This window comes from Myotis yumanensis, unplaced genomic scaffold (genome assembly GCF_028538775.1).
Source record: "Myotis yumanensis isolate MYYU_CA2020_CCGP unplaced genomic scaffold, mMyoYum1.0.hap1 SCAF_6, whole genome shotgun sequence".
Classification (NCBI taxonomy): Eukaryota; Metazoa; Chordata; class Mammalia; order Chiroptera; family Vespertilionidae; genus Myotis; species Myotis yumanensis.
The window spans coordinates 42,448,856-42,469,134 of NW_027223757.1; the positions used below are offsets into that span (position 1 = coordinate 42,448,856).

The 20,279-nt window shown below is 31.7% G+C and overlaps 1 protein-coding gene across 4 annotated transcripts in view; it reads right to left on the reverse strand.

The window, feature by feature from the left end:
• Positions 1 to 5,165: 5,165 nt before the first annotated feature.
• Positions 5,166 to 20,279, reverse strand: part of GRIK2 (glutamate ionotropic receptor kainate type subunit 2) — a 560,389-nt gene continuing 545,275 nt past the window's right edge. Inside the window, exons 15-17 of one of the 4 annotated variants that reach the window (XM_070418017.1) lie at positions 19,776 to 20,026; positions 9,212 to 9,350; positions 6,783 to 6,867 (exon numbers count right to left, since the gene is read on the reverse strand). In XM_070418017.1, coding sequence (XP_070274118.1) covers positions 9,231 to 9,350; positions 19,776 to 20,026 — 371 coding nt within the window. In that variant the 3' untranslated portion in view covers positions 6,783 to 6,867; positions 9,212 to 9,230. Of the gene's footprint in view, positions 6,868 to 9,211; positions 9,351 to 10,866; positions 10,953 to 19,775; positions 20,027 to 20,279 lie in introns of all 4 variants that reach the window. The other 3 variants (XM_070418019.1, XM_070418018.1, XM_070418015.1) reach the window with 3 other exon arrangements.

The window sequence follows — 20,279 nt, forward strand, 5'->3', positions numbered from 1 at the left end:
AAAAATAAGTCATGGGGATGTGATATAAAACATAGGAAAATAGGCAATATTATCATAATAACTTTGTATGGTTACAGACGGTTACTACATTTACCGTGATCACAATGCAAGGAATATAAATGTAGAATCAATATGTTGTACATCTGAAATATAATGCATGTTAACTGTACTTTAATTTAAAAGAATAAAAATAGGGGAACAGAACAAGGTAGGATTTAGTGTGCTGGGTGAGAGACAGAAAAATACCAGTATGACAGAAATTGCAATTTGTTTCCTGATATTTGTTTATACATTTCCCATGGTAATAGAACCCCTGCCTTCCTTCTGACATATGGCTCTCCAAAGTAAGGTCTATATTTCCTATCCTACATTTTTTTTTCTTTCCTTTTGTCCTTCCTGTTGGCAGAAAAGTTGTGAACACGATAGCTGGAGTTATAGCAGCTATCCTGAACCATATGAAAACATTAGGGTAGAAGCTGAGATATAAAGGTAATGCTAAAAAATACTTTAAAATATTATAGAAGGAACATATGTGTAGTATGTTCTTTATTTCCCCATTTAACTTATGAATTTTGACTAAGGTGATTGGAGTATATAAATTTAAATTGCTCATTGTATTTATGACTGTTAGATATTTAAATCTACAGATTGACCTTAGGGTTAACTAAGGCAATTGAGAGTATTATATTTTTGAAATATCCTATAATAGAAATCTCTAGTGGAAATGTAGGAAATCAGCAAATATATCCCTGTAAAAAGGTAGAGATAAATTTGTTTATTTTTTTAAAATTACATTTATAATAAATGTAAAATGAAGGGAAAATGTAAGACAATACATTAAAGAGGATTCTTAAAATCTTCCAGTTCATCATAGTCCACTAAGAAAATGTTCCTTGTATATACTAGAACACATGCTTCGTGAGCTTTATAAAATAGAAATTGGAATGTTTTGAACTAGACTAGAGCTTACCCCTTAGGGCAGCGGTTCTCAATCTGTGGGTTGTGACCCCTTTGGGGGTCGAACGACCCTTTCACAGGGGTCGCCTAAGACCATCGGAAAACACATATACAATTACATATTGTTTTTGTGATTAATCACTATGCTTTAATTATGTTCAATTTGTACAATGAAATTGGGGGTCACCACAACATGAGGAACTGTATTAAAGGGTTGCAGCATTAGGAAGGTTGATAACCACTGCCTTAGGGTATAAATTACTTGGCTTCCAAATTTAGTATTATTTGACAAATACTAAAATAGAAATATTCCTCTTTTCATAGATATTCTTGGGTCCCATTTTGTGAAATTAATTTTTAATGTGAAAGTATACCCTTGACATATAGAGTTAGAAAAATTATTTGGTAAGAAGAAAAATTTGGCAATATTAAATTCTTAGAAATTACAAGAGCAAGGTCTGTTCTGTCTCCACTTTATTTGAACCATAGTAGTTTTAGTTTTATTTGCTTTCAGTACATTTTCTTTAAAGAAAGGGTTCTTGTTCCAGATAAGAGTAAGAATAAAATGCATGTATCAAATTTGCTTCCTACTCAATTAAAATTACAGTAGAGTGTTTTTTTTTAATGTAAAAAATGCCAAGTATAAGGCAAACAAGAGAGGTGAAAATTTCAACAAAATTTCTGTTAGGAGAAATTATATGAACAAATGATAGTTAACTAACCAGACTGGAAAAAAATAGAATCCCTACTGAACAGTGTGAAAAGCTGAGAACTAACCAGATTACTTATATCACAAAATCCTCAAAGGGACAGGAACCAGCTGAGCCATGTACATTCATAATTAGCAGTGCAGGATGGAAAATACTAGGAGGGCTTATTAAACAGAGTTTGAAAACAGTTGCTCCCTATGTTCTCCTTCCTCTTCTTTACACCTGGGAGCCTGTTCTGCACCAACTCAGCAAAATGGTCGGAAAGAATTCTCAAAAAAAGAAACAAAACAAAACAAAAACTCCAGACTAGAGGATGTCACGTCCAATGAAAGACTAAGTACTAAACTTAAAACAGGGTGATTAAGTGACCTTAGTTATTCTGAATACAGATTGCATTGATCTCAAGATCTCTTAATCTATGATTACCACAACATTGGCAGTCAGGGCCTTAATCTACAGGCGAGAAATTTAAAAGTATATATCAGGAGAATATAAAAGGCCCAAGAGAAAAAATCCAAAGATGAAGATATTTTGAAGGAATTCATCAACAAATAGCCCATCTAGATAAATCTATAATAAACCTCATATTAGATAGTCTCCCCCTACTCTGCTGTGTACATACAGGTTTCAAATCAGATTTTCATCCCCCTTTTTTATTCATTAACAGGATGCTAATAATTAATGAACATATGAAGAAAATCTCTAATATGAAAGATAAAAATATAAACAAGCAAACAAAAAATTGCAATTGGGAGGAAACTGAGGTCATTTAAGAAAGAAAGGAAAGTTATAAGATTATTATTAACTAGAGGCCGGTGCATGAAAATTCATGCACTGGAGGAGGGGCCCCTCAGCCTGGCCTGTGCCCTCTCACAGTCCAGGAGTCCTCAGGGGCAGGAGGTGACCTGGCAATCAGGGGAAGGTAATGCCCCATCACACCTCTGCTGCTGACACTGCCAGCAGCGCAAGCCTCAGCCGGCCCTCGTTACCTGTGCCTGGGCCAGCCCTGGTCAGCTTGGGAGGCTGAGGGGACTGGGGAACTCTAGAGGCAGGCACACGGTCTTGCTGCATGCCTACCACCCCAGTGGGGTGGAGGGGATTGGGCACCACCATCTTGTGGCTATGGGTGCCACCATCTTTGAGGGTGGGGCAGTCTATTAGCATATTCCCTCCTTATTGGCTGTGGGCGCCTCCAACTTTGCAATGGTGTGAGGGTCAATTAGCATATTCTCTCTTTATTAGATAGGATGACTTCAGGAATGTAAGAGAAGATATTGTAGCTATAAAACTAGATATCATAGAAATTTAAACAATCAACAGAAATGGAAAATTCAGTATAATATCTGAAAGATAAAAATTACATAAATGAGAAATAGGGAAACAAAGGTTAATAAATTTAGATTCAACAGTTCAGAACTTCCAATGTTAAGAGTAGCTTTTAGAGTAAGTAGAGAAAAGGAAATCATCAAAGAAATAGTTTAGAAAGTTTACTCCAAATTGAAGGACAACATTAGCCAAATTTAAAAACTCAGCTAGTACCCAGCACAATGGATGAAAGTAGATCAATGCTTAACATTGGGCTGTTTCAGGATGCTGGGAAAAAAATAGATCAAACAAATCTAAGAAAGAGAAAAACAACACAAAAATAACTTTCATAAAAATAATCAGGGATCTGAATTACTTTAGGTTTATCCACAGAAGGCTGGAAGTATGAGAGCAAATCTTTAAAATTATCAAAGAAAATGATTTTCAACCTAGCATTCTATACCCAGAAAAACTAATAATTTTTTATGACAGCAGAATAAAGTGTTGTTAAACTGAAGAAATACATATAAATCATTAGTGTTTAGTACATAAATTCATTCAATTATAAAAAAAACTTATTTTTAAAATATGATGTTCAAAATATTTGAGATATTATAACTAATAAACTATACTTATGAATTTTTTATATTTGTAAAATAGAATATATCCCTTTAGTAATTAGTAATTTAGTAATATATTCCCATACTGGTCATAGTAATTTAGTTGTAAATATGTGAATATCTCTCCTAGATATTCTCATAGCTGTTAGGGTCACTTAGCTGGTTAGGGTTTTCTAGTTTGGGTATATGTGAATATATCTCTCTAGTGTTCCATTCTAATTAGAGTTATTTGTGGGATATGATTACCCACTGATTACCTGGAGTCATCAGGTTATATTGTTGACTAGAACAATTGTTCTCTCCTTTCTTTCTTATAATTTGAGTGTTACACTACAGAGTAATGTTTACTCCGATATACTATCTTCCTAGAGAGAGGAGACTTTTTTTTCATTGATTGAAATTATTTTGAAAGTAATCTAGATTTTATTAAGAATAGTATCTCATGTATGTATAATCACTAGTGAGTAGGTCAATATCTGTTTTGGCAATAATATAGAAACCTTTTAGGAAATGGATAAAATTAAATACTATACATTGTTTATATATTTAAAATTATCTTTATAGTTAAAATATAGCAGGTTTATTAAACTTTTCAATTTTTTAAATTTAATACTTCAAATGATTGCCAAATTTTACCAAAAATCTAATTATTTCCTACTTAAAAATAATTGTCATTTCCTGACATTGAAATTGTTCAATATAATAAATAATTAAAACTAAAAAAGTGCTTTAAAACCTGATTAGTATCTGATTGATAAAAAGCTTAATATTCTCCAAAATCTGAACTTTTATGAAATTTTATTTTATGTTATTTACCACTAAAAATACAATGCTGAGATTTTTAACAGTGAATTGTGTAACTCTCTAAAACTAAATTTTGGGAAAAATTATTATCGAAATATAAATTTTAATTTAAAATGCCCCTAACACTAGAAATTTTGAAAACGCTTAGACATTTCATTTCTAATTTATTTAGATATTAGCAATTTGGTTTGCAACTTTTTTTGAGTTTAAAAAATACATCACAGAATTTTCTTTTGGTCAGGTGCTCTAGTTATAGTGGATATTTTAGTAAACCATATGTTATAACTTGTGATTTAAATATAAGAGGTTTGTTAAGATGATAACATCTAGACCACACACACATTATTACTAATTGTCGAAATCGAGCCTATCATGTCCTCTCCCTTTGCTGAACTATATTGATTTATCCATGCACAAGGAGGTCTTAAATTGGACATCAGTACAACTTCTAATATAATATCAGTAATCATTATACAGCCCCACCTAACCTATAAACATAGTCACTAACCATTCATAAAAGAGGTAAGGTGAATTACTGTTGCCTCTAGAACTTCTATTTTTCTCATTTAAATACTATCCTAAGCCTAACAATTACATCCTAAATCTCATCATCCAACCTTTACTCTTCTTCCCTCCAGGTAGTTGGGATGCGGCCATCCTTGAAGACCTAGAAAGATTCAGGAAGTATACTTCTCTCAATGCAATGAAGATATTGTGCATTCATTTATATGTACAAAAGAAAAATGAAAGTCAAAGCTGAACGTAAAATGGACATAATTTTAATGATTTTTTTTAAATTTTGTGCATTGGATTCAAACAGCAAACTGTGTGCACTCAACTGTTATCACAATGTTGTCAAGAAGTCTGTGTCTTTTACCATTTTACACACAATTGTTCATTACAGTATGTTATCAGCCTCATGGAAACCAGGGGTGTGGCATGGTAAGCAGTGGTGGTAGTGCACCTAACTTTTATATTATCTAACTTGAAAATATTTCTCTTCTATGATTCCTTTTTTTTCTTGATAAAAATAGTTTTCACCAAACGTTGGTGGTGCACACGCACTACCATTCATGCTTGACATCACACCCCTGACAGGAACACGTGTTCTTATTTTGTTGATAAAAAGTATTACAAAAATTTCCATACAAAAACTATTTTCATAGAAATCTTGCATTTCCACAAATAAACCTGAACATTTTTTGGAAAAAAAACTGCTCAAGAATTTTGTTCATTTAACACTGTGACTGTATTGATAAATGCAGTCCACTTCAAAGTTCTCTGCACATACGTTTCTACAGATGACCAGTCCCCTTTTTCCTTTCACCGAGGTCTGCCCAGGCTCCATCAGTTCATTTATAGCAGAAACTAGGGTTTGGATGAAATATCTGAATGTTAAAATGGAAGCTTCATCTTCCACATAACTATCAATACCCAGCCCTCTTTTATAACGTAAGACAAAGATTGCAAAATATTATTCTTTTCAATTCAGAATCTCTGAACCAACTGTTGCTTTTTATTCTTGGTGTGAAGTTGGGTGGGGTGGGGATAGGTAGATAGATAGGGATCCGGTAGAGTTACATGTTAAATCACCTGCAGGTGACTTTAAGGAAAAACATTATTGCCTTGGTAATTGACATTTCTATCTCAATCAGTGACACAGACTGTTAAAAAAGAAAGAAAAACACTGATGAAGATATGTTTTATATTCCATTTGCCATGAAATTCAGATTTGTTTTGTGTTACATTTTTTCACACATCCTATAAACACATATTGTCTATTCAGATGATCATTGTACTGAGTTGTTGGGGGCTAATAACATCACCACCTCTATTATCTGAATGTTCAGAAGACCATCCTGTTTCTTGTAATGCTACAGGTTGTTGTTGTGGTTTTTTTATCCGATTCCAAGTATATTTATTCTTACTGACAGTTTTACTGGTTACCTTTGGGGCATTGACATTCCATCTCCTGGCAACAGTTGGGCTTCAAAAAGAACCTGTAATTTCCTACTGGACTGCATTTGGAACCAGTCACAAAATGCGCGTGTAACATTCACTCAGAAGAAGGGAGGAACCCATGATAAACAGTATAACCCCGTGTAACTTGGTTGGTCCATGATGCTTGTAAATCAAGTCTGATCATTGCAACTGCTTAGATCACAGAGTCTCTAGTTCATAGACACAGCGGCATGAGGTAACTCATTTTTATTTTGCACAGGTTGCATATTTCCACAGGAAACATTCTCGCTAAATTGTTTGGAAAAAAGACGACAGTTTGTGCTTGGGTGTTTGGCCTCCCAGCTTTATGCCATGGTTTCTTTACCTGGCAACCTTCTGTCGTTAAATGTGTGCATGTTGATGACTTCTTCTGTTTTCACAATAACGGGGGCCTGTGGCTTGTGTTTTAACCGTCGCTGGCACTTCAGGGACATCCTCAGCTCTTCGACCATGGCGCTACAGAAGGACCTCTACAGAGCAACACAGAAAATGAAATATTACCAAACCGATAAACTCACTGTCCAGAGACACACTAAGATAATTCTCAACAGACTTTCAACATAACCAGCCTTGAAGGTTTGAAATAGTTCAATATAAAGGTTAGAACAATTGTCACACTTTTAATAGACAACACAGATAATTAATAATATTTTCTAAAAGTGGACTAGTTTAAAGAAAATCTCCACCTGATAGTGAAAGGAACTACCAACTGGAATGCATATAAAGCAGATGTAAAGCTTTATAGATGTAAAATTAATTAGGATCAAAATATATCTATATATCTATATCTATAGACATAGATATAGATATATATATATATATCCACCTTAAAATTTAAATATAAATACATATACACAAATAACCAGAAATCCATTCTTGATATTTAAAAATAGAAGAAATGTACTACTTTTTAGATCACAACATGAGATAATGAAAATTTTCTTTAAACAGATTTTTCATTGTGCATCTCAAAACAGAACAAAAATATAACACTGACAAAGACATAAAAATATGGAAAATAACTTCTGGTGTTTATTATACATTTTTGGGATTAGGCCTATAAAACTATTGATGATGATTACAAACAAATATATGAAATAACAAATTGTAGCACATTAAAAATCCATGAAAATATATTAACTTTTTTTTTGTCATCATCAGCTTGATAACTGAGAGTCGATAAATAATTTATCCCATGCAGAAAAAAGTGACCCTATAAATAGTTTTAAATTCTCATCCCATTAGCAATAGATTTGCTATAAAAATAGTATATATGGGGCTCATTATTACAAGCTCCTCAAAATTCCTATTACAAACTCATATCTGTGCAACAAAATTTTATTAGTCTCCCTCCCCATCTAATTGAGATACACATGTTAGTTACATATAAATAAGATTCATAAAGCAGTTATATATTGTAGCTGAAATTCAGATGGGATGAGACTGAGCTTCTTTCTGTGTGAAAACTAAAAATGTGGAAAACAATAAAAAATGTGAACAAGTATGAAAAATTAACACAATTCCAGAAAGTGATATGAAAACATAACAAAACAAGCCTGATCAAATATGCATATGATGACTTGTTTGTTTGTTTGTTTTTTACTTGTTTTGTTTCTTTGCCGTTTATCAACTTAGGCTAATTCCAAAAGAATAGAGAATAAAAATATTTAATACTACATATGTTTCTTAGGTTTAAAATATTTTGCACACATAATCTTTTGTGACAAACTAACGTTTTAATTAGAGTAGGCCTCTATCTAGCAGAGAAAATTGATTCAGAGAGAGGAAAGTCACTTTCTGCCGCTTACAATGGAAACTCTAGCAAGGTATCCTGATAACCAATTTTGTAACTTTTGATTCTGGTACCTTCTTGTCCATTCCTGTCTATATCCTCACTTTTCTTTTATGGGTTCCTGATTAGCTTCCTTAGTAGTCTTCCCAGCTCTTTAGCCGATTCCTTCCCCAAAGGCTCACAATTACTAGAATAATCTATTTTTCAAACATCAGTTATTAATAGCATCTTCTCATCCAAGGAACAGGTAGAATCCAAAGTTCCTATTTTTAGCATCATGAAGTCTGTGATTCAGCTTTCCTTCTTTCTGCTCCCTCCCCCATTTCTTTTTTCTCTACACACAACCTCTCTGCTTGGACTTGCAAAGTTTTTCTCCTTTCCTCTTCTTTGCTCTGGTACCTTGCCATGTTCTTTTATCCTTCACATCAATCCGATTTTATCCCTTACTCAAATTTTCACTTATCAGGGAATCATTTTCCAATTGACCAGGCTCATTATTTTCACTCATTTTAGTTTTGTCCCTTTACTATTTTTAACTCATTATAATGTTTTCCCATCTGGCCTCTAAGTCTTCTCTGTATCCCTCTCAGTGAATGGTAAAGAGAAGAGAGATCAAGTTCTTATGGTACTGATTGTACACACATATTCTTTAAATGTTGACTGAATTAAGAATAGCTACATATGATCCTAATACTTTCTTATTTAAATAATGTTTCTAATTAAATTGCTTAAAAAAACATTTTTAGAAGCTTAGTGAAATGTAATGTATATAAGCTATTTAATCAGGTAAAATTTTGGTATTTGTTTAATAACATTAAATTAGTAAAAGTATTAATTTATTAGTACTCACAATGGATGATGTTGCTAAACATGAATTCCCCACTAACTAATAGAGTTACTGCCATGCTCTTTTATCAAGTTAAATTATGCACTTCTGAAATCCATAAATTATATTTCTATTAAAAAGATTTAGGGCATCTGACAGCCATTATATGGACAGAGTGTTTCTTGTTGCTTTATACCTACGATTAGATGTACTTATTAAGAACATGGTGACAATGATGATGAAGATAGTGATGATGACAACACTGTAGAAATGGAAAAATCTGACTCCAAAAGGGGAAGGAATACAAAGTCTTGAGGTAACTTAATCTTGGTTCTCTGTTGAAACATTTAACAGAAGAATTGATTAGATAATATAACAAGGTCAGAACTTAATGCCAATGACACTTAAAAATACTATAGGATGTGAATAACTTTGAATTGTTTAAAATAAGGCTTCATTTGAAAGTAATAAATGTCCCGAATGTTACATAATTGATAACACCCTCTTCTTGGCAAACTTGGCTTTTAGGCAGTTTGATTACATTAGTTTCAAAAATATAGAGAGTAGATATATTAATTAATTTTTGTCCATACAAAGAGAGTGATCTCAACAATTTATTTTCTTAGAAAAAAAACCTTATAAATGTAAACACTCATTCAACCATGGAATTTCACATATTTTTCTAGTAAGTTAAGAAATAAAATGTATTAGCACCCTATATGTAATGTCAGGCCACAAATAAAGACATAAAGTTATTTAAAATAAATTTTATGTAATATAATATTTATGATGTTAAATAATATAAAATGTAGGTAAAAAGCCTGGCCCAAAGTTAGAACCTTTTATCTTTTATAATTTAAAAGATAAAAGAAAATTTCATCATTTATCATTTAAAATGACCTTAAGTAATTTATAGTTACAAATTTAGAAACTCTGAAAATTGTAAATTTGTAACTTGACCATGACCATTTTTAGGCTTTACCTATTTACAAAGGCATCAGAAAGTAAAAATGTTAATCAATCAGTCAATAGACTTGATTATATGTTATTTTACCAGTTTTATGAATTTTTCTGTTAATCAGCTGAATTTTGCCAGCACTTTTTAAAATGTATTAATGTAACTCTATGTAAAAATAGTTTTATCTTAGGTTACTAATAAAGTCACGTGATACAATAGGTGTTCTTCTCACTGATAGACTATTTCTAATCCTTCACAAAAACCATAAAAACCTTTACATTTAAGCAAGAGTTTGGAATCAATATAGTGAATTAAATAGTATCATAAAGTCCTGTTTACTTGTGGCACTAGGGCAAACACATATTTTCTTTTTTTAAAGCTTTAGAATACAAATTCCATTATCTTGATTTATATAAAAATCTAAAGTTGAGATTGTAGAGATGATTGTGACATATATATATTTCCTTGTGCTGTATGTTCAAAAAAATTACTATTTCTGATTTTTAGAGTTCTAATGTCATTTAATAGAGACAAACTGTCTTTTCTACTTCATATAATAATTGGAACTTTTAAATGTATTTTTATTAAACTATGAAATAGTTTTTAAAAAACCCAAGAGCACTTGGGCTATAGTAAACAAGAAGAAAGAAGGAGAAAAGGAGAAAAAACAGAAGCAGAGGAAGCAGGAGAAAGGGAAGAAGAAAGCATAAGGGGGGTGGAGAGGATGAGAAAGAAAACTATTTTGCTTTTCAAATCACTTCTTAGGGATGGAAACACACAAATTGTGTCATTAAATAAGTAACATTCTTAGGGTGAAAACAACAACAAAAATGTTTCTCCACATTAATATAACAGACTACAAAAAGAAAAAAGAAAGGCACAAGGATACTAACCATTATTAAAAACCTCTTTTAGTAAGTTTCAAAATTTACTAAACAGTGTCTGGATGGTAGGGTGGCACTAACCAAATAGAAGATTCCTGAAAATGAAAATTTACATCTTTGAGCTGTTAGCAGGTAATCGCAATTAAATTAGTAAAAGTCATTTTAAAATTCTCTGTAATTAATGAGGCAACCTGTATTTACACATCTCTCATTCTTAAAACAACGAAGGTCTGGAAACCTTAAAAGTTTTGATTTGACTATATTTGCATTTCTTCTTTTGACAGCTGTCTAGTTTTATTTTGGGTATAATAAGAGAACAAATACCCTGCAGATAACTGTTCTAAATAATGTCATTATTGGTGTTCTAGAATAATTTATTCGTAATAACTTAACTATATAATTTATAGATATGCTTAAATGGTAACAGATGTGACAGCATTTAGAGAAGCACATCATTGTTGTTTTTTTAAAAAAATATATTTTATTGATTTTTTACAGAGAGGAAGGGAGAGGGATAGAGAGCCAGAAACATCAATGAGAGAGAAATATTGATCAGCTGCCTCCTGCACGCCCCCCACTGGGGATGTGCCTGCAACCAAGGCACATGCTCTTGACCGGAATAGAACCCGGGACCCTTGAGTCCGCAGGCCGACTCTCTGTCCACTGAGCCAAACCGGTTCTGGCAGCACATCATTGTTTAAATATTAGAAATGTAATTGTAAATATGCCCCACATTGAACACTGACCTAAACTACATTTTTTAAGCTAAGGTCTTTATATTTAGGAATGTCTTTTTGAAGAACAGCCACTGATGGAAAGCAACCAGTTTGATTTTTTAAACTTAAACTCATCACTTTCATGTTGAATATATGTAGTCACTAATCACCCAAATTAGAAATAACCATAAAATATTATAAACTACTATCAAATCTATATTTATATTTTTAAGACAGAAACTCTATTTTATGTTTTACTATCGTATATTTTGATAGTTTGAAATTAACTACATGGTATTTTAATTTAGAAAAACATTACCCATTTTTGCATACAGTTCCTACTTAAAGCTCTATCAAGACATCTTCAAGCTGCTTCTTTTAGACTGTGCAGCTCAGTGTTTGAACATCAACCAGCATATATCAACCAAACTGGTTTTGTCTTTGTTGTTTGAATTATATGCTAATGACCGGTCAGCTTGGCTCAGTGGTTGAGCGTTGACCTATGAACCAGGAGGTCACTGTTCAATTCCAGGTCAGGGCATGTGCCAGGGTTGCCAGGTGATTCCCAGTGGGGGACACGCAGGAGGCAGCTGATCAATGATTATCTCTCATCTTTGATGTTTCTATCTCTCTCTCCCTCTCCCTTCTGCTCTGAAATCAATAAAATATATTAAAATACATATATATAAATTATATGTTACTGATTATAGATATCTAACCCATTTTTAGACACTTTTCCAATTAATTTCTGATGCTGTAGGCCATGTGCCCAAGAAGTCCATATCACATGTAGTAAAGACAACTCAAAATTCTGCATAAAATGATCTCACATTATATAATAACTAAACCCATGAAAATGAGATGAAAAGTATATATAATGTAATATGCAATATTTTATATAATATTGGTGTATTAAATGAATAAAATAAATGTAATTTAATGTGACTCTTGCTTTCGACTTATACTTTTTAATTGACAGTCTTTTAAGAATATCAAATAACTAATGCTATACATCAGAATAACGAATGGACCTAGGGCTGTATAAATGCAATAGTGAAGCAATGAGAGATGAAAAATGACTAGTTAAAGCATTCATGTCGAAAAATTATATATATATATAGCAACTTTGATCTCGATATTCAGTTTTATAGCAGCCATCTTTCTGAAAAACTTGTATTATATAGATAAGCTGTGCAGCAGTCAGACAAGACTTTACATGTAGGTTCCTTAATGATTCTGTTGCTTAATCACTAGAACTTTACAGGTAGAGAAACTAAAACTCAAGAAGTCAAGTTATCTATCTAAGGTTATGCACATAACTGATATCAAAGCTAAATGAGGAGCGCCGTTCTCTTGGCTTCCACTCTATGAATGCTTCATTATATTAGTCTGCCTCATTAACAGTGAACTGAATTTTAGCTGAGCCTTTTACCTGGAGTCTGTTCTTAATAACTTTAATGTTTTGAATGCTAAATAATAAGTCAGAGAAAAAATCATGGGGCAAAAAGAAATATGTGGTTTCCCACCCCCCATTAATAAAGTGCTAAAGCATCTATGCTTTTGCCTGGATTATTTTACAATGATAAACATAACTAAAGATTAAAATATTCTCAGAAACCTTGACTCTTACAGAAACAGTTACCAAATATCTTTATATGCTTTTTGCAAATATAATGAGACAGGGAAAAATGAAGCATCATTATACATTTGTACATGTCCCCTACTTAAGCTGGAAAAATCAATAAATAAGTTCAGACAAGTTTCAACACCACTTTAGTCAATACAGCTATGAAATGCATTTTAAGAAAAAGCAATGCTAATCATCACATTTTTGCTGGTAGTCATGACAAAATTTTTCAATAATATATATATATATATATATATATATATATATATGGCATCCAATTTAACTAATGCTTGTAGGAGAGCTCTCTTTTTGAAGGCCCAGCAAGCTAAATGTATCAGTTTTGTAAATAATAATAAATATAACAATATCTGTCAGACACTTGCAAAAAAACTCCACCTATATAAATTGTTTATCTTAATTATTAAAACATTTTATTTATGGTATATTTATAATCTATTTATTTATTTATTTTAAAAGACATATAGAGAAGTTAAGTAATTTTATCCAAGGTTACATAAAGTTAAGAAGTGATTCCAAGTCTTTTTCATTTTAAAATTCATCCTTAAGAATAAGAAAATGAAATAACTATGCTTATGACTAAAGCCCACAATCTGTTTATCTAAATCAAAATCAAACTCCACACATTTTATCAATGCAACTTTAGAAAGGAAAACTATTAAGAGAAATAGTTAAGTATTCATTCTTGATTTTGTGAGTATGATACAGTATAAATAGTGTTAGATGAGGCATCTTTGACCTTGGGAAATATTCTTCACCCCTGAGATACTTATCCTTATCTGAACAGTATGGATATTTACACAGTTGTCATGATCACTTCATACCCAAGAAAATATTATACTTTAAAAGTTCTAAAGTGGTTTATAAAAATAAGGAAGTAAAATTATTACCTGTCAAGCTTCAATTTTAATTTTAACACATCATTTATAGTCATTTGAAGAAATGTCTTAAATATCTTTTTGCCCGCATAAAGTAGTTTATAGAGTAAAACAAAGATTGGCATCTCATTTTAAAGTGTGATTTTATATTTACATGTAAAAACATTTTTAAAAGCCATCTACTTATCCCTCATATGGGTCATTAATGGAAACTGAGAGATGATCTGCTTGCAGAGAAAGGCAATAACATAAAAGAATACAAAATGGACTATTTATCCAAAGTTTATTTACATCTTTTAACATCTGAATAGCAACATGCTCTATAGATAAATTTTACACTATTGAAAATTTATTTGGCACTTTATAATTCTTTACAATGATTTATAGCAGTGTTTGTATTCCTATATCTTATTCAATAAATGACTTTTTTAAAAAAAACACATTGTTCCTGTTAGAACTAATATTTCAACTTTCTGAAAGCAATTTGTGTATAAGCATCAGTGAACAATCTGTTTTCATTCTTCTGGTTCCATGAAATATAAATTCAGCCAACTTTGAAAAATGTTTCCCTTGTGAATTAACTTTCACCCAGGAACCAGGTTTAAACTAAACCATTCTAATTTATCCTTAAAATTCCAAAATTGCGTTGTTTCATTCACTTGTTCTTCTATGCCTTTTACATTTGTTATTCAATTATAGACTGAAGAACATTCTATGTGCCCTCAAAAATGTTTTTGAACTTTCAGTGACTGGAAAAATACCATTATTTAGAGATACCTTGGATTTGTTTTACCAGTGTTCTATAATAAAAATAACTATATTGACTAAAATGGACTATATACTGATAAACATAAATTTTAGTAGTTCTTAAAATCCACATAAATCATTTTAGAAGAAAATTAGAATAAATATATGTGTCCAATACAGGACACATAAGTTACAAATTCAATATCTGAGCAATAATTCATATTTTTATTTCTCAGACATACTCACTATACTTTGTTTAAATGTAAGTAATAAAAAAATGAATATTTTTGTTAAATTTTAGTTCATGTCAAGAAACTCAGAGATTTGTGTTTAATGTGTTCAACGGAAACTATTTGCATAGGCGAATCTATTTTCAGTTACATGGGAAAATATTTCTGTATACAAATCAGACAAAAACAAAAAGTTAAAATGTATGTTATATTACTGTTATTGCTGAAAATCAAAAGAAGGCAGAATTATGTATACCTTTTTTAAAAGGACACATTCAAATATTTAAGAAAGTAATTTTAAGCAAATTAATAAACCATGGTATGTCATAAAATATTTTTATAAAAATTCAAATTATAACAATTACTTCTAATTCATGCTTACAAAGCCAGTATATTTTCATAAATAATACCAGAGAAAACATAGGTTTGCATATTTGGCCGCTTTCATCAGTTAGAAGGGAGAAGCAGGACCTGCAAACAAATGCAACTTGAAATGGACTGATAACTGCTTCAGATGTACATCAGGTTCTTGGATGGCTTACTGAATGAACCTTAACTAGTAATGTTTTTAAAATCAGCAAAAAAGTAAGGAAAAAAGACAATCAATAAAAAATGCACATGTCAGACACTTCAGAAAAGGAAGACTTTTTGAGTATCTTTCCAAATGGTCAATTGACACTTTAGAAAAATTAGAAAAATAAATATGTATTTATTGAAAAAGTTTGAATAAATAAAAATCAAGTTATCACTGTGGCATTAATATCTGCATCAAAATAAAAACCCTTAATTACTATAAAAATTGGAAGACACCATCTTGTGGTTATCTGAAAGGAATGCAATTTAGAGTTTTTGAAATTTTTAAGGACTATCTCTTTCAGCATACAATTTCTATATTCAGTTTTAACCTGTCCTCATTTTAAAACGATGTATTCATATACTATTCTTAATGATCACACAACTTAAAATATAAAAAGTTATGGTCATCAACTTCCATAATGTTCATATTCAACTAGACTCTGTGTATATTATATCTGCCAACTTACTTAGATCAAAACATTTTATTTGTTCTTTTAAAAAGTACTAGAATATTATAGACTGAAGAAAAAAGAAAGAAAAGGGAGAATGAGAAGAGAAAATAGATAGCAAAACACTTTGGAGCTAAATGGTGAATCCTTTCTTACTTTAAATATGCAAAGCATAATTCATTGCATGCTTGGCTCTCAATAAATATTTATTAGAGCAAAGTAATAATTCCACAAATGTTTACCATATTTTTTAATTTAAAAAGTTAGGTTTTAGGCACAGTTGTAAGTGTAAATAAAATGTGAATTTCTATATGCCATCAGCATAACTTATAATAAAATATAGGAATATTTTTTGACTAACTGATAAATTAAGTAAGATATTAAACTCTATAGCCCAAATGAATAATTTTTTTCAAGAAAGATGAAGAAAATTGAGTCCAAGAACCTAATTTATCACAATAAAAATATGGGTCACTCTAATAAGCCCATAATTATTTATTTGCTAAGCTTAATTCTTTTGAATTATATAAAAACAGTTCATTTTTTTAAAATATGTCATTGGATTCAGCTTGATTATTAATTCAAGTCAATAGAAAGAAAGATTAGTTAGATGATAGATGGATAGATAGATAGATAGATAGATAGACAGATAAATAGACAGACGGATAGACAGACAGATAGATATAGATTTTATGCTGACAGGCACTACTTGATACCTTGGAGTACAAACCAAAAAATTAGGTCATTGTCTTACAGGAACTAAGAGTCCATTTGGGAGAGAGGCACTCACATACAGAAACCAACAAATATGACATGCAATAAAATAACATGCTAAGGGAAAATGGAGTTATGCATAGGCCTCACAGAGATAAGGTGTCTAGGCTTATTGATGGATGTGGTTTGAAATGTCAGAAATACCTTCCCAACTTTTTTCAAAGGGGAGAATATGTTTTTGGAATGATGATAGTACCTGAAATCAGCTAGGTATAAAAATACATTGGATTTGCTCAAGTCAAATGGAAGAGGTTTTGAAAAACTAGATGACTTTGGAAAATGGAAAGTATGTTAGTGCAGCTAGAAAAGAAAATGCCAACTGGGGGGAAGCAAAAGGTAAAACTACAATGTTGGACAGAGACAGATCCTGAAGTGTCTGCTAAGCTAGGGGGTTTGACTTTCAATATGGAAGCCATGAGGAGACAATGTGTGAAAGCATTGGGGAATATGATACATAATGCTTATGTATTATCAAAACAGTTGTTTCTTTTGTTTTATTTCTTTTCAATGTAATGCTTTATCTGGTTCAGTAAAAAAAAGTACATTCCTTTTACTAATTTTTAATAAGGCCATACAAGTGCATAGAAATTCACGAAAACTGGTTGATATGTTAAAATTCAACCAAATTCATTATTTCTAACTAGAGGCCCAGCGCACAAATTTGTGCACCAATGTGGTGGTCCCTTGGCCTGGCCTGTGGGATTGGGCCAAAACCAGCTCTCACACATCCCCTGAGGGGTCCTGGATTGCAAAAAGGCACAGGCCAGGCTGAGGGACCCCCCCACTGGTGCACGATTGGGGCTGGGGTGGGATGTGGGAGATTGGCCAGCTGGTGAGGGGTTATGGGAGGGCTCCAGGGTATGCTCGGCCAGTCTCACTCAGTCCCAATTGGCCGGACCTCAGCAGCAAGCTAACCTACTGGTCGGAGCGTCTGCCCCCTGTTGGTCAGTGCATGTCATAGTGAGCAGTTGAGGGTCCTTAGCATATCATTAGCATATTATGCTTTGATTGGTTGGATGGCTGACTGGACACTGAGCATACTAGGCTTTTATTATATAGGATAATAATGAAAAAGGTATTTTACAGAATTAAATCTCTACACCCTATGTTTTCTGTTTTTAAGCAGACTATGCATAAAATAATTGTGCATAATGACATGATTTAGGTAAATCATAAGTATAGGACACGAGACAAAGACAATAGAACACCACATATTATCAAGAGATTAATTCCTTTGTTTTATTTTAATACTGAGCTATTAGAGAAAGAAAATCATGATGTATGGATAATTTAAGGTTCCAACTAGAAAATCCAAATTTCTTCTATTATTTTGGACTTACTTTAAGCATTAACTAATCAAATATCATATCTATTGACAAATTATGATATAAATCAAAATTGATGAGTTAACCTATTTGTCTTTGATTAGTTTTTGAATTTGACTTGACACCGCAAAAAATATCATAAAATACAATGTGTAGTTAGATCTTATTGTCAGTCACACTAGAGCAACAAATATTTAATTTAGCCAAGTCAGCACATAGCCATCCTAAATTCTGTGAAAAAATAAGTTGTGCTATTTTTAATTTTTTAAAAAATTTGAACTGGTTACCCATCAAAATACTCATTTATAAAAAACATTGTTTCTAAGAATTAAGTACTATAGTCAAGTGAAAATGTAGAAATGCTGTATCAAAATTTTTTTATTTTAGAAAGGATAAGTAACTGCAACATAAATTATTAAAGGCAAAGCAAAGTAAGAAAATGTTTTTCTTTTTCAAAAATAGGTTTAAGGATGTAAGTGCTTCAAAGAATATTAGGAGAATATATTTGCCTTTATTCACGTATGATGTTTTTAAATATCATGTTTCTACTCCTCATATTTATTTAAAAAGTTCATACACTTTGCAAATATTAAATAAAATATAGTCTCACTCTGATGCAGGGTTAACTAGTTAAGCCCCCAAAATGTTTTTTTTTATTAAAAATAAGAGATATTTAGATACAAAAAGTATAAAATAAAGTGCAGAAAATTTTAAAATGTTAAAGCATTGTTACATGTCCAGAACTATACATTTACATATAAAAATTGTCTTGTACCATCTAAAAGAGAGATTTTTTTAAAAAAAAAATAAACATTCTTCCTTGTATTTATAGAACTAAAGAAATTATAGCACTGGAAGTACATAATCTGAATGATGTTTGCAAACTATTCAAGATTAGCATATAAAGATATTTTTACATTAAAAAAACCAAATGTATTAAAATGCCAAGAAAAGGTGCAATAATCTCAATATTTTTTAGGTGTATATATATTCTTAAAAAGACACTGCAAGGAAATAAAGGGCTCATTAAGAATAACATTAAATGCCAAAAAAGTCCCACAATATTTTTACACAGTCATTAATTTTAAAAAGTTAATTGTAATTTCCACATGCGAATTAAGAGTTTTTTCAATTAAAAATTTGCAGGACTAAAAATATTCAAATAAATATTTCATTTACTCTCTGTCTTGAAACTGTATAATCAGCAATGCATCTTACAACACGTTTTATTTGAAGAGAAGTATTTTTCCTTCATCATTATAGTTTCTGATTTTTGCCTCTATCCTTAATTATATTCATCCACTAATCTAACTGCAATGAACTTCAAGCAGCTCTTTTTTTCAGGCTTCAGTAGAGAACTAGTCACTTGCCCCGAAGCTGGCTCAATTAAACAAACTGCATTTAAATTAAAAATCACGAAGGTGATCATGCATTCTCTCTGGGAACCTTTGTAATAAATGAATGGCAGAAGACAATTCAGTGTTACACTTCTAAGCACTACCCTTGGTTGGAAAGATCAAAAATAGTTTCTTTTATTATAACGATCATCGTTTTAAATTGTAAAAAGGTGACATTTACCTTTTCCAATTGAGCGTTTTTTTTGGATTTGTATAAAAACTCTCCCACGGCCACAAAAACCGAGAGCACCAAGCCAGCGGCCAGCACAATGAAGATGCCACCAATGTTCTGCACCCCCAGGGCACTGGCCTCTTTGCTCTCCTCCTCCGGACAGCCATTGCCCCTCCACCACTTCTCCTTCATCATGTGCAGCTTGCCTTCCTCTTGCAGCTGAAGAATTGCAATGGTGATCTTGTCTCTATAGGGAGAACCTGAAAAAGAGAGGGCTTGTTAACCATTTCAAGGAGGCCAGCATTTCGTAATTAAAGGCTAACATGATGAGAGGAGGAGAGAGCTTTTTCCAAATGCTCCAAAGTGTGCCAGTGCTTATTTCCAGTAGAGAAAAACAACTGAAAAACCACAGAGACTAGAAGTTTAATAAGATAAATATGGCCTGTGGCCTTTCTGATTTTAAAGGGAAAAATGAATTTTGTTTTATGTAAGAAAATATCTCCTTATAAAAGG